Here is a 14,506-nt window from a genome sequence, read left to right as displayed (position 1 = left end):
TAATGGGACATAATTTCCTCTACTAATATTCTCTAGTGATTCTTTTCCATTTAGTTTTATATATTCCGGGAGATACTTTTCCTTGTCGTTTTCCACTTACAAACCTTGAATATTCTACTTTCATAATTTCTATGCTATTCTAGTATTGTGTACAATTGTGGATTTCAGATAAAGTTGCAATACAATTTTGAAGCATTAAATCTCCTTTCTCAGTTCCCTGACTGGCCTCCTGAGTGGATGAGTCCCAATTTGTTTTTAAACGATAGGAAATAATTTCTTTACAGAATTGGTGGCTTTTGCTTCCTCAATTGACCTAGCATCTACAAATCTAGAAGCACACTCAACCATGACAGTAACCTGCCCTTGTTCTAGCGGGCTATAGTTTGTGTTTTCATCATGGCCTCAGATAATGAAGGGAAATACCTGTGAGCAGCTCAAAAGTATTGATTTGTCTAACTGCTTAAGATACACACACCCTCACATACACACACAGACACACACATGCAAGCCTGCAAGCCTGTATGTGTGCGTAGATGCACCTCACATGGCTAAGGACCAGTACTCTAGTATCCCGAGTTTTGAAGAATTTAAGATACTTCTTTCAGAGATCATAACTCCTTCTAAATCATTCCACCATCAAAACCAATTAAATCTTAGTAATCAATATGCAAAGGAAAGTTCCTGAGGTACTGGAAACAATAGCCTTCTCCGCTGCCTGGATCCCTGCAGCGCTGAGAGCAGCAATGAAGAAACTGCTTTGCTGGTTTTCTTCCTTGTAGTTTAGGGTTCTGTACCACATGCATGTTTGCCCACATCAAAAAAAGCAATCTTGTTATGGCAAGCATAAATATTCACAATCTATACAGTCTACAGGTATTGTAGTGCCCACAATTCTCCAGATTTTAGGAGTTTGGGAAGAAACTAAACAAAAACCTACAATCCTAAATTCTTTTAATCAACTGGTTATATAGAAAGCAGGAGGACTCTACATGACAACTTTGTATCTGAACAGTTCCTCCACGTTTCTCTATATATGACTATGGCCAAAAGATAGATAGATATGCTTATAAGCATCAAGTTATGTTATAAATAAGATAAATACTTAATAATCATAAGTGCTTATTAGAAACCAATTACAGCAATAGCTGCTGCTTGTTCAACTGTCACCCCTGAAGTGTTTGTTCATGAGCAGGAATTTATGGTTCCTGTTCTCCCTGAGTACTTCAGCACTGAGCACCAAGGCAGGCGTGTACGATTCCAGTACTAATTGAGGATTTCAGCATTCAGCACGGATACAGGAGTGTGGCTCCAATTCTAATTGAGTCTGCTCACCACAAAACAAAGTAAAAACGTTGGATCAACATATTGAACATATTTTCGAATGGGATTGTTAGATTTTCAAAGAGCTAAAGACCTCTTCAATCCCACCATGTCCACCACCACGGCCAGTTCCATCAAAAACCAGAAACCACGGTGGAAGAAGCCAGTACCAGGGATACTAGTAGCATGGAAGGCTTCAATAGTGACCTGGGAAAGCAAACTTTTGCTGAAATAAGATCTGGGGACCTGTGCCTCTGGTTCTATTGTCTGGATTCTCAAAGGTGCTAATGTAACAGCAAGTTCATAGCTCTGGAGCCCAAGGCCAATGGGAAAAATAGATAGAGATGACGTTAGGGAAAATGTGTAGTTCCTCGGGATGATGTTTTCTCCTTTAGTTAATCCTGTTATATATCAACTGGACCGGACATTGGGAGGAGCTCAACTTATAAAAATAGTTTTATTGTTACTTTACACACGTCTTTTAAAAATCCCCAAAGAACTAAAACTCTTAGAAAATTGTCCACATCCTGCTTTTCTAGGTCAAAATCATTTGTGTTGGGATAGACTGACTGGATTTAACAACCCAAGATAGCTGAGCGTCCTAAGCAGTAACACTCAAGGTAAAGACAGACAACGTTTACCGCACATCAAAGGCATCCCAATAGCATTCCATTCTAAGGATTTCCTAGACAGGCGCAGTTCATCCTTACAGACAGACAAGGCCGCTGCCTCCCATGCACACATGTTCAACATCACATCTTGAAAGAAAGATTGAAACCCACGTCACCTGACTCAGTTCCTACTCAGAGGTCAAGCTGCTGCTTTTCCTGAGGAACGTTTGTTCCTCTCTCAGAACCACACAAAAGAAAATAACTTCTAAAATCCAAGCGGTTCTCCTTCTTATAAACTAGAAATGTGTTCCTTTTGCAAATATTCAGCACCTATGCTTTCTTACAAAGGAATGATATGAAGGTGAGGAGAAAATACTGAATTTATTCAAATTTGTCGCATAGCTGTAGAAATACAAAGCACAGTTTTTTTATGGAGGGAAATAAATTTGGAAATATGTATGGTTGTTGGTTTCAAAACATAAAATCAACCGTTTCCTCTTAAACTTAGACATCTTCACAATCTCCCTGATTTCACGGTGCAGCACCTACAGTCGCTTTGCATAATGAAACACATTGTGTGATCGTCATTCTCTGTTGTCAATTTGGCTACCTCTGAACTTAGCTAAAAGCCAAATGACTGGACACATAGGAGAATTTCTGTTTTCTTAATTAAATCATCTGAAATGAGAGGACCCACTTGTAATCCAGATTTCTGAGGGTGGAAGATCCACCTCCTGATCTCTTGAGGTGAGACCTTTAATCTGGTCCACCTTTAATCTGGGCCACACCCTCTGCTAGCAGCCCCGGGAGAGTCTTCTCTTCAGCAGCCACCTAGCTCAAGGAGCAGACGCTCAGACTGAAACCTTCATTATAATGTTGTCTGAATTACAGCAAGAATTGAAATTCCAGCCGTGGAGGGTGTCTGTCCATGGTTACAGTAAATGCATTAATCAGAGAACAATTAATGGCATCCTGTGGCTTGGGCCGGGAAATGTGGGAGGATCCTATGGAAGCTGAGAACTTTGAATCCTCAAGAGTCTCAAAAGTTGATCTCTCCCCTCGGCAGGTGTATCCCTACCTCAACATGCTTAAATATTAGATTGAGGAAATTAATCCTTCATTGTCTACTTAACCAGCAGTGACTGTCTCTTGAGGAGATGCCAGGCAGGACATTACCAATGTCCCTCAGGGCCAACTAAGAGTTGCTCAGACTTGAGGCAAAGCAGAGTCCTAGAAGAGAGGTAGAAAGAGTAGTGCATGAGGAAGTGTGCAACACTACTAAAGAGCCAAGTGAGTGTGTTAAACACTCGAGCAGAAGTATAGGGAGTATATCTGTGAATGGGAATTTTTTTATTGTTTTTTATTGAGCTCTACATTTTTCTCTGCTCCCCTCCCTGCCTCTCCCCTCCTCTTCAACCCTCTCCCAAGGTCCCCATGCTCCCAATTTACTCAGGAGATCTTGTCTTTTTCTACTACCCACATAGATTAGATCCATGTATGTCTCTCTTAGGGTCCTCATTGTTCTCTACGATCTCTGGGATTGTGATGTGCAGGCTGGTTTTCTTTGCTTTATCTTTAAAAACCACTTATGAGCGAGTACTGTGATAATTGTCTTTCTGGGTCTGGGTCTCCTCACTCAAAATGATGTTTTCTAGCTCCATTTAAGGAAGTTGGAAAGAACATAGAACTGGATCAGGCTGAGTTTATTGATGGGAGCCCAATGAATGAAGATTCTGAGCTTGATAAAGAGGCATCAAAAGTCTGTTTGAATGGTTGGCTGAAGCACTTGTCAGAAGATGGCCAACTAATGCGGGGGAGGGGGGAAGCATTATTGGATCATGGCAAAAGGGAATCTCAGCTGGTGATTTCCAGACTTGAGCATGTTTGCAGACAGAAAGCCGTTAATGGACAGACAAATTCCCCTGAAGAAGAACCTTGACAGAACACCTGGAAGTTTTACAGTTGACCTTTCTTCATTTCTTCCCCAGTAGGACCTGCGGTCTTTTACAAGGGTAACTAACTGTACAATGAGGAAAGGAAACGGTTTCCAGGGGTCTGAATTGACACTGGCACCAGGAGACCCTAAGAAACACTGTGAACCTCCAGCTAAAGTAGGGGCTTGTGGAGGTCAGGTGATCATGGAGCTTTAGCTTAAGTCTGGCTAGCAGTAGGTCAAGTGGGTCCCTAAACCTAGCCACAGCTGCTGCTAAGTGTCACATCTGCCAACAGCAGAGACAAACACTGAGCCCCTGACAGGCACCTCTCCCTGGGGTGACCAGACAGTCACCCTGCCACAGGGTGACTACATTGGATCACTTCCTCTGTGGAAAGGTCAACACTTTTTCATCTACTGGAAAGATACTTCAGGAATGAAAGTATGCGCCACTCCCCCAGGAGAAAACACAGAATGGGTGGCAGAAGGGAGTAGTTATAAATGCCAGCTAAGGCCACATGCCAGAAGAAGGATTAGAGTGGACACGAGTGTTTCTGTCGTATTTTGTTAGGAATGTGTTTATACAGATATTTGTGTTCTCTTCCCTCAATTTCTTTATGGTGTAACATCAATTAAAAGAATATCAATGATTATCATATTTAAAATTGTGATACTAAAAGAATGTCCCTCAAGGGATAGTGCAACCTATTCTGAATTTATAATGCATTTGTGATTGTACAAGAGATAGTTATAGCATGTGAGGTGTAATTATGAACTGATTAAATATATAATGCATTTGCAATTGTATGTAGAATAGTTATGTTAGATGTAATTATAACCTGATTATTTTTAATATTTGAAATTAAGCATGACTTAAGAAGATATGATTGTGTGTCAAGTTGACAAGGGTTGAACAGGTGATGTCTATTATTGGTTGTCAACTTGACTACATCTAGAATTAACCAAAACTCAAATGGCACACCTGTGAGGGCATTTTTTCCCTAATTAAACCCTTTGAAGTGGGAAGACCCACTTGAACCTAGATTTTTTTCGTACTTTTATATTTTTATTAATTATTTAACTTTTCCCGAGCCCATTCACAGTTTCCTCTCCCTCCCTCCCCTCTTCCCAGTCCCTTCCCACAATCCTCCACCCGCTCTTCATTCTGTCTCTTCAGAAAAGGGCCTCCCATGTATATCAGCATGCCCTGGCAGATCAAATTTGCAGGAAGACAAGGTACCCCCTCTCTCATTAAGGCTGGGCAAAGCAGCCAAGTAGGAGGAAAGGGTCTCAAAAGGGTCAGTGACCGTCCCTGCCACCCTGCTAGGGTCTCACGAGAAGACCAAACTACACACTGTGACACTGGGCAGAGGGCCTCAGTCAGTCCCATGCAAGCTCTCTGTTTAGTGGTCCAGTCTCCAGAAGCTCCTATGAGCCCGAGTTAGGTGATTCTATGGGTTTTTTGTGGTGTCCTTGTCTCCTCTGGCTCCCATAATCCTGCCTACACCTTTTTCACAGCCTTCCCTGAGGTCCACCTAAGATTTGAGTGTGGGTCTCTACATCTGTTTTCATCAGTTTCTGGGTGAAGCCTCTGATGACTATTGGGCTAGGCAATGAACTAGGAGTATAGAAGAGTATCTTTAGGAATCATTTCATTAACTTATTGTTTCTGTCAGTCATGTTTGGTTTTAGCCTAGGTATCTGTTCTGTCCAGTCTCTGGGTCCTGGCTCCAGGCAGTGTCAGGACTGGGCTCCCTATCATGATCCTGGTCTCAGACTGGACCAGTCATTGCTTGGCTATTTTCATAATTTCTGCACCACCTTCACCCCCCTCTTATCTTGTAGGCAAGGTAAAGTGTAGGTCAAAGGTTATGTGGCTAGGTTGGGGTCAGGTTCTTATGATCCAAACTTCAGTGAGCCGGAATGTATAGAAGAATACCGTTTGCATGGAAGATCTATTCATTTTCCTCCTTCTAATAGTCAAGAGTCTTTCTGTTCTTAGTGGTTCATTTCTGAACCACTACCAAGGTAGTATGCAGCTGCCAAGTACTAGTTCCCCGTTAGGTAAAGGGGTTAGAGGATGGATTCACACAGTGAACCATTGTATGAGCTGAATCACATCTCCTGACCCTTCAGCATGTGACTTTACTTGGAAACAGGACAACTAACTAACATGAGGTCAAACTGGAGTAGTGCATGCCCCTGATCCCGCGCGGTTTCTTGGAAGGCTAAAGTCATGTGCCACAAGACAAGGAACTAGCGAGGAAAAGCCAGAAACAGCTTCTCTGCAAGTGCTGGAGCCGGTCCTGAAAACACCTTGATAGAACTTCCTGGTTTCCAGACCGATGGGCAGTAAGTGCCTGCCGTAAGCCAGTGTTCTGAGGTCGGACTTGATAGCCCCTTCAAAGTCCCTTTGACTCTGTTTTACTTAGCTTATTTGCCTGGTCTTTATTAGACTTTCAATAAATGTCTATAGATCTAATTAATTAAATAATTACTGTCAGCTCTTCTTTCTCTCACTGACCTCTTAACCGGATCGCCCCGAAGAGTTGTGCTGGCTATTCTTGCTTCTGCTTCCTACGGGGTTTCCCTGGAAAATTCTGTATGACTCTCACATATTATGGGATGTCATTAACAGATCATCACAGTGGTTTGTAATAAGGCACTTCTCCATCCCCAGAGTCCTTCCATTTGAAGGAAGATACTACATTCTACTGAACTGGTCCCCAGACTCACTCTACCCAGTGAAAAATGGGATGGCTGCCCTAGCGGTCCTAGGTAGAACAACAATTTGGCTTACTGAGTTCAGCTCCTCCTTTTTCCTCTTCCAAAGGAATCCAGCCTTTCGATATTGTAAAATGATGTTGTTTTATATATAAATGCGTTAAGCCCCATCTATCGGTGCCCCTGCTGGCAGTGGGCTGGATACACCTGTGAGTCTACATATTCTATTTCGCTCTTCTGGAAATCGGTTCTGTCCCTTACAGGAAGGCTTCCCCTGGTTCAGTGCTGCTGATAGATGAATTAGCCTGCTTCTGGGTCCGCCAGAAGCTTCAGACTCTCCCTGGGAAACGTGTTTCTATGTCAGCCTTTATGAATAACAAACGTGAGGGTGTTAAGATTCTCCGCTCCCCTCCTTCAGTTTTTTCCCCATTTATTTTGTTCAGGTGGAGGAGGCTGGTGCCATTTATTGTCTCCCTCTCAATCCAGCTCCCAAAAGGCCTGAACAAAGGGACTTTTCCCTCCTCCTTTAAACCTTGTCAAATATTTTGCACATTATAGGAATTTAATGCGTGTTTGCTAATGTGGTGATTGCTTAAAGATAAAGAAATGTATCTAAGCAAGTGAGTCCAACTGGGGAAGCTATGCTGCATCATCCCCGGCTCAACAACAAATAACACAACAGATAAAGACTGTGGTTTGGTTGGCAAAACATTACTTTTGGGGAATAATGGTGTTATTATAACCCCAAGTTTATTTGGTCATGGCAAACCTTTAAAAAATATTTTGCATTTATATAGTGTGAAGGTTTTTGCGTTTGTTTGTGGGAATAGGATCTGAGACAAAGATTTTTCTGTATAGCTTTGACTGTCCTGGTACTCACTCTGTAGATCAAGCCATCCTCCAACTCAGAGATCCCCCTGCCTCTACCTCCTGACTGCTGGGATAATAGGCACGCACCACCTCACCTGACGTTTCTTTTTTCCCTCTGAGCATGCGTCTGTATATCTACATGCCGTGGTGCACATTCTGAGTTCAAAGAAGAACGTTCAGGAGCTGGTTCTTTCCTTCCACCTTACGGCAACCTGGGGTTAAACTTGGATTCTCCCTCTCGGTGGCCAATTCCTGATCACTGAGCTATTGCACCAGCTCGAACGTGACCTTGAATGGATTCTTCTTCCACATATTGTTCGCTGCCATAATTCTGCAGTTCCTAATGAACTGGCTTCTTTACCATCCTTCTCCCATGGACACCACATTAACTGGGAGCGATCACAGGAGATCGCTATGCTGTTGGTGCCTCTCAGTGCTGGGTCCGTTCTCCACTGTGCTCTTCAGAAACTCGGACCACCCTTCCATCTGTCCTCTTCCCGTGCTGCATTCAGGTCTGCTGAGTCCCCACTGTGCCCAGGCTGCGGTCCTCAGATCCTCAGATCCTCCTGTAGCTGGTGCGTGTGGCTATAGCTCAGGTCCCTGCAGAAAACATCCTTGCTTCCACTTCCCGTGAAGTCTCCCTTGGCAAATGCATTCACTCGTTTAAATTATCACTCCCTCCAGCCATCTGCTGCTGCCTTTCAAGTTGACCCTCTCCACCCAGGAACTTCCTGACTCCATGTCTCTCTCCTCGGTCTGGCAGGAACCTCTAAACTAGTATGGTAATCTGTGCCGTGGTCTCACCACCCATGGGGTCCTCCGTGCCTCCTACAGTCTCTGTCTCAGTGAAGCTCCGGTACCCACAAAGCTGATTATAACTTCCCTCTTCTTATTTGTCTTAATTATATAAAATTCTCTGTCAACCCACTTCTTTCCAGGCCTTTGCCTTGGCATGATTGCCTTTGGTCTGGGACATGAAAACAAGTTGCCTCTCATCTGTAGACCTGCTTCCTGCTGTCTGCGAACGCCTAGAATAGTTTTAAAGAAAATGAACATCTAATATTTTGTCACACCGTGAGGACGATTTACTGCTTCATCTGTCAGGAGACCGTCTGAAGCATGAAGCCTGAGGGCTTGTGAAGAAGTCTGCCCAATCCAGCCCTGACGCATCTCTCTCTCCCTCCATTCTGAGAGATATCTCAGTCATAGCATGTTGGAAGAGAATCGTTCCCTGACTCTTAGCATGAGACTAATGAATGCATGCATAGGCACAACCTCTCACCAACGGGCGGGGGTGGGGGGAACTATGGATGGCAAGTTTGGGTTCCAACAAAGCAGGATTCGCGCCTCCCTTGTTCTCCCTTCCTCGTTGCCTGGCAGCAGTGGAGTACTCAGTACATCATACGTGAGTACTGGACCAGAGAAGAAGTTCAGATCCTGGTGTGCATTGTAACTGTTCCGTACAGCACAATGTCCCGGATGCTCTGCCGTCACACCATGGCACGATCCATGTCTTGATGTGGCCATGCCGTAACCAGCTGCCGACAACAGCACCTAAAGACATCGGCAGCGGCTCTCACGGTGTTGCTGTTGCATTTGTGCTTGCGCACGCTACAGAGTTTTAGCCTGGAAGAATCACTAACTGACTATATAACTAAAGACTAGTCTGTTTCCCTTTTCCCCTTTTCAAGCCAAACCAGTGGGCATTATGTGTTCTTAGGTCTCCTAATTCTGAAAAAATAATATAGTAAACTCTCCTAGATTAATACAGATAAGAAAAAATTGACCGAACAATTTATATTGGCACAAAGCTTCCATTCTATATTACTAATTTACCAAATGATCTTTATCAATTTGTAAATTCCTAAAAATAATATACCACTGAATGTAAAATCATATAAAGAAAAATTTTCCCATCACCAGTCCATTCTCAATGTTGACAGTAAGTTTAACATTTTCCCCAGCCATTTCTAATTTCTGTGGACGTATGTGTACTATCTACTAGTAGTATATATTGCTAATTTATATCCCCTGAAAATCAGTCTTCAAATCATAATTATAAAGACCTTTCCAGATCAATAGATCTGTAGCTGTAATTTTGTTGTTTTTAAATTACATCTTTTTCCATGATCACATAAACACAGTATACTGACGATATTCTGAATAAAAGCCATTATATGAGTCCCAGGACTTTATTACTGGAAACAGCACTACAATAAATATGTAACAATAATTACTCAATGATATCTTTATTTCTAGAATAGATAGTCTCCAAGTCAGAAAACTGTATCAAAGCACATGTGCATCTGTGGGCCTAATTTTTTGGCTTGACTGTTTGCTTGGCTGTTGCTTATTTTCAAGCAGCGTGACAGGTTCCAATTCCCAGGATGGGATTCTATTCCCCACATCTCCCCTCCTTGCATCTTTACCTGTGAGCCTCAGGAGGACCCTTCTTCCAGCTTACGGTCCAATTGTCCCTTTGCAGGAATTTCTGTAGAACTTTCTTTATCGTTTTATTCCAGGGTTTCTCCCTCGCTCTACACGGGACTGGCCCTGCTGTGCTCCAAGAGATGCCTGTGTTCTGTTGTTAACGGGAAGATAAGCTGCAGTGGGGAAGCAGAAGCATCAACATCTCAAAAATTAACATTAGAAAACAGCACAAAAGTGACCCCATGAAGTCTCTCTCTTGGCCAAAATGTTTGTTCCCTAATCTCATCCCAAGAAAACAGTTCCTGAGTTGTCTTATTCACCTACCCACTGATGAACCTCTGGAAGGAGACCTTCGTAATATTCCTTTCCATTTTTACTCCCAAACCCTAGACTTTATAATAAAGGAGAGAAGTCCATGCTTCAGCAGATTCTCAATGCACTTTTCTTCCCCTGTAAGAACATTACCTTTAGTAAGCTTTCAAAGTTTCCCAAGATGTGAATTCCAATTTGCATTTAACTGTATTACCCTAGATTTAGTATTTCTTGCTTTATGTATGTTTTTTTTTCTTTTCCCGCTGTATTTTGAGATCTACATTCTGATCAGATACCAGGATACAGGTAGAGTAATTCTTCAGGGAGGCTTGCTGGCTTAAGTAAGACTGCATTAGCACAGATAGGTGGACCCTTGGCATGGTGAAGTTCTTAGGTTTCTGTCTTTACTGACTCCCTCAGGTTAGTAAAGAGATTTTTCAGGCATCTTTGAGCTCAGTGTGGAACAAAAGGAATACTCTTGTTCTGGTTTACATATTTCCTAACATACCATCGTGTTTCTTGGATGTTTTGTAATACGAATTCTAATTGGTATTAATAATAAAAACCTAGAGACAGATATTAGGGTTCAACCTGAAGGTCAGAAAAACAAAACAACCAGCCACTGACTCTTACCTCTACCTCAGTCTGAAATGATGATCCTGCTTCCAGGAATCGTTAAAATGAGGCTGCAGCTGAGAGCCATCTCCTCCCATCTTATATTCCTCTTCAGGGATGGGATTAAAGGTATGCACCACTACTGTCCAGTTTCTCTGGTAAGCTACCGAGGCAACTGGGATTGAAGGTGTGTGTCAGACATTTTGATTGAGGAAACCATTAATGGAACTAGCAAGAAACCTGGCACTAGAAAAATTGCCAGCAGTCCCCAAGGATGAGCACAGCTAAGACCCTAAGCAAGAGAGCCGAGAGCGACCAAACTGGCCTTGCGCTGTAGTTAGGCTGATGAATACCTTAAATAGAACCTTCATCCATCAACTGATGGAAACAGAGGCAGAGACCTGCAGTAGAGCACTGGGCTGAGCTCCCAAAGTCCAGTTGAAGATTGGGAGGAATGAGAATATGAGCAAAGAGGTCAAGACCATGATGGGTTCACCCACTGAAACAGTCTACCTGAGCTAATGGGAGCTCACAACTCCAGCTGGTTAGGGAAGGAACCAGCATAGGACCAAACTAGACCCTCTACATGTGGGTGACAGTTACATGGCTGGGGCAGACTGTGGGATCACTGGCAATGGCACCAGGCAGGACTTATCCCTATTGAATGTACTGGCTTTTGGGGAACCTATTCTCTTTGGATGGATACCTTGCTCAGCCTAGATATAGTAGGGAGGCCTTGATCCTGCCCTAAAGCAATGTGCTTTACCCTCTCTGAGGAGTGGATGGGGGTTAGGGGTTAGGGAGATAGAATTGGAGGAGGGGAAGGAAAGGGAACTGGGATTGATATGTAAAATAAAAAAAAAAGATAATTGTTTTCTTTTTTTTAAAAAAAAAAAAAAGGCGTGCATCACCACTGCCTGGTCGACCAGTGTGGCTGTTTTACTCTCCGGTCTTCAAGCAAGCTTTATTTACTAGACTACAAATGAAATATCACTGCAGTGTGTAATATGCTAATACACTTTTTAACGTTGTAGTAAAGAATTTTTACTTAGATGTGTGTGGGGATCTGGGTTTCACCAATCTAACTTTAGGTTCAGTGCAAACTAATACTTACTTGACGAGGTAAATTTTCCTCTATTGTTTATTGGTAACCTATTTCTTACCCGTCTGCCCTTCCCCTCGGTGTGTGTGTGTGTGTGTGTGTGTGTGTGTGTGTGTTTGTGTGTGTGTGTGTACACATGTATTTGTACCCCTGCATGTACTCAGAGGCCAGAAGACTCTGTCATGGGTTCTACTCCAGCCCTCTCTCCCCCCTGTTCACTTTAAACATGGTATTTCACTGGTCTTAGAACTAGCTGGGTTTTTGGCTAGGGTGATTGACCAGTAAGACTCTGTGACCTTCTTGTCTCTTCCTACTGTAGTGTTGAGATTATAGGTAGGATAACAGGTAGGGTGGCCACACCTAGCTTTTTATGTGTGTGCTGGAGATACAAGAGTGGGGGTCAGTTTCCAATACATGTACAGTAAATCCTCTTCACCCCCGAGCCACCTCCCCAGCTCGCAGTTCTTCCTGTTAGAAAATGGTGTTTTTATTATTTGTGTGTTTGGATAGGGGTTACAGCAGAGGCTAGAAGAGGGAACAAGCTGGAGTTTCATGTCATTGTAAGTCACCTGATATGGATCCCAGAAGTGGAACCTGGGTCCTCTGGAGGAGCAGTAGGAGCTCTAACCCCCAGAGCCATCTGCTATTCACTGTTCATTTTTATTATTCTAAACGTTACAGACTTTACCGTGAAGGGCCACACCTCATTTCTTCTGCAGTATGTGTCTGCTTTAGCTTTGGTTCTGTGAGTTTTCCATGGCAACTGTCACAAATCACTAGATGGACAGCGTCTGAATATTATCAGTGAACGATATTCTAGCTCCGAAAGTTACAAGCTGACGTGGGTCATCACACACTAACACTGACATGCTGTCAGGGTTGGCTTCCTTTCTGGTGTCTCTCAGGAAGGAAGTCGTTCCTTGCCCGTCCTGCATATGAAAGTCACCCGTGTCAAAAGCCAAGCAGACTGTAGCACCTCCATCTTCTCTGTAGCCAAGGATTCTTCTCATCTTTTCTGTCTGACTCTTTGGCTTTTAAGGTTGTTTGCGACTGTAGTGAACTCACTTGAGCAATCAGAGATAATCTCCTGTCTCAAGGTCTTATATTTTAAAATATCGACAAATATTCTTTTCCCATGCAAGGTAAATATCTAGGCATTAGGCCATGAATGTCTTTAGATTATCAATATTTTGTCTACCACACCTGTGTTAAGCAAAGACCCTATTGAGTAAACAACAGTATTTTAATTGAATGATTGACAGCAATGATGAATGAACCGTGGACTTAAGTCAATGTGCTGATAATTTCCATAGTATTTTGCTAGTGTGTCTGTTCAGAACTATTCCCTACTAGTTTTTGCAGTACTTCATCCCTGGCTCTGCTCATTCCAAACTTCTTCACAGTTTCTGTGGCTGCAGCCACTGACCGTGGGCTCTTCTTCTTGCAGAATCCAGTGACCATGAGGACAAAAGTGCAGGTGCCTCAGGGGAGACGCCCTCCCAGCCTTACCCTGCACCTGTATACAGTCAGCCTGAGGAGCTAAAGGACCAGGCGGATGACACGAAGTCGGTGAAGACCGAGGAGAACGAGGACTTGGACCCCTTGCCTGATAACTGGGAAATGGCCTACACGGAGAAAGGCGAAGTCTACTTCATTGAGTGAGTTTAAGGCATTTCCTCCAACATTACCCCAAAAACCATAGCAAGAAATTAGTTGTATTACTAATGTAGATATGGACAAAGAAAACATGGGCGTATTATTATTTCTGCTAACAACTCAAAATGAGATAGTGCCTCCATAGAGATAAGATAACAGCTACCCATAGCAAAGAATGAATGAAGTAACTGTCACACTTTTAACAATGGGATATTAAAGAGACAAATCTCCATGTGTTGTTATTTTCAGATTAAAAGGACTCTCAATTCCTCATGTTGGGGTGACCCCCCCCAACCAAAAAATTATCTTTCTTGCTACTTCATAACTATAATATTTGAAACTGTTATGAAGCATAACATAAGTATTTTTGAAGATAGTTTTACCAATGAAGCCACGATCCAAGATTGAGAACTGTAGCTATAATGGATCCTTAAAAAAAAAAAAAAAATGTTTGCCTGCTGCCTGCACAGACATTTCCTCAAATGAGAGCTTCCTAGCTCTTGATAGCCAGAAATATATAATATTATGTCCAGGACTTGGGTAGAATGCAGTTGTTTCAAGCAAAGTATTTGCTGGTGACAAAAAGCAAAGGTTTTAACAGTTGACAGTGGACTCTGAGGTCAGGGGTCAATAAGATAGTTTGTATAACAATCAAACTTTCTTCTGCTGACCTCCATTGTTTTTGCTACTTGTTAGTTTCTTTTGAGTGTTAGTGTTGGATGCTGCTCACCATTTTTTAAAATTTTATTTATTTATTATATATACACTTTCTAGGATACAGTACCAGATTTCATTACAGATGGTTGTGAGCCACCATAGTGGTTGCTGGGAATTGAACTCAGTACCTCTGGAAGAGCAGCTAGTGCTCTTAACCTCTGAGCCATCTCTCCAGCCCATGCTCACCATTTTTATTGCTTACCAAAGAAACAGAAT

General features: G+C 42.7%; 1 protein-coding gene across 6 annotated transcripts in view; it reads left to right on the top strand.

The window, feature by feature from the left end:
- The window catches only part of LOC121458759 (membrane-associated guanylate kinase, WW and PDZ domain-containing protein 2-like), a 1,271,545-nt gene that overhangs the window by 834,375 nt on the left and 422,664 nt on the right, over positions 1-14,506 (top strand). For all 6 annotated transcript variants that reach the window (XM_041668118.1, XM_041668117.1, XM_041668122.1 and 3 more), the window contains one exon: positions 13,365-13,575. In XM_041668118.1, the coding sequence (XP_041524052.1) occupies positions 13,365-13,575 (211 nt within the window). The remainder of the gene's footprint in view (positions 1-13,364; positions 13,576-14,506) is intronic.

Source organism: Microtus oregoni, unplaced genomic scaffold (genome assembly GCF_018167655.1).
Source record: "Microtus oregoni isolate MIOR12 unplaced genomic scaffold, Mior012 000018F_ref0000195, whole genome shotgun sequence".
Lineage (NCBI taxonomy): Eukaryota > Metazoa > Chordata > Mammalia > Rodentia > Cricetidae > Microtus > Microtus oregoni.
The sequence above is the reverse complement of the archived record's forward strand: the minus strand, read 5'-3'. Positions and strand labels throughout refer to the sequence as shown.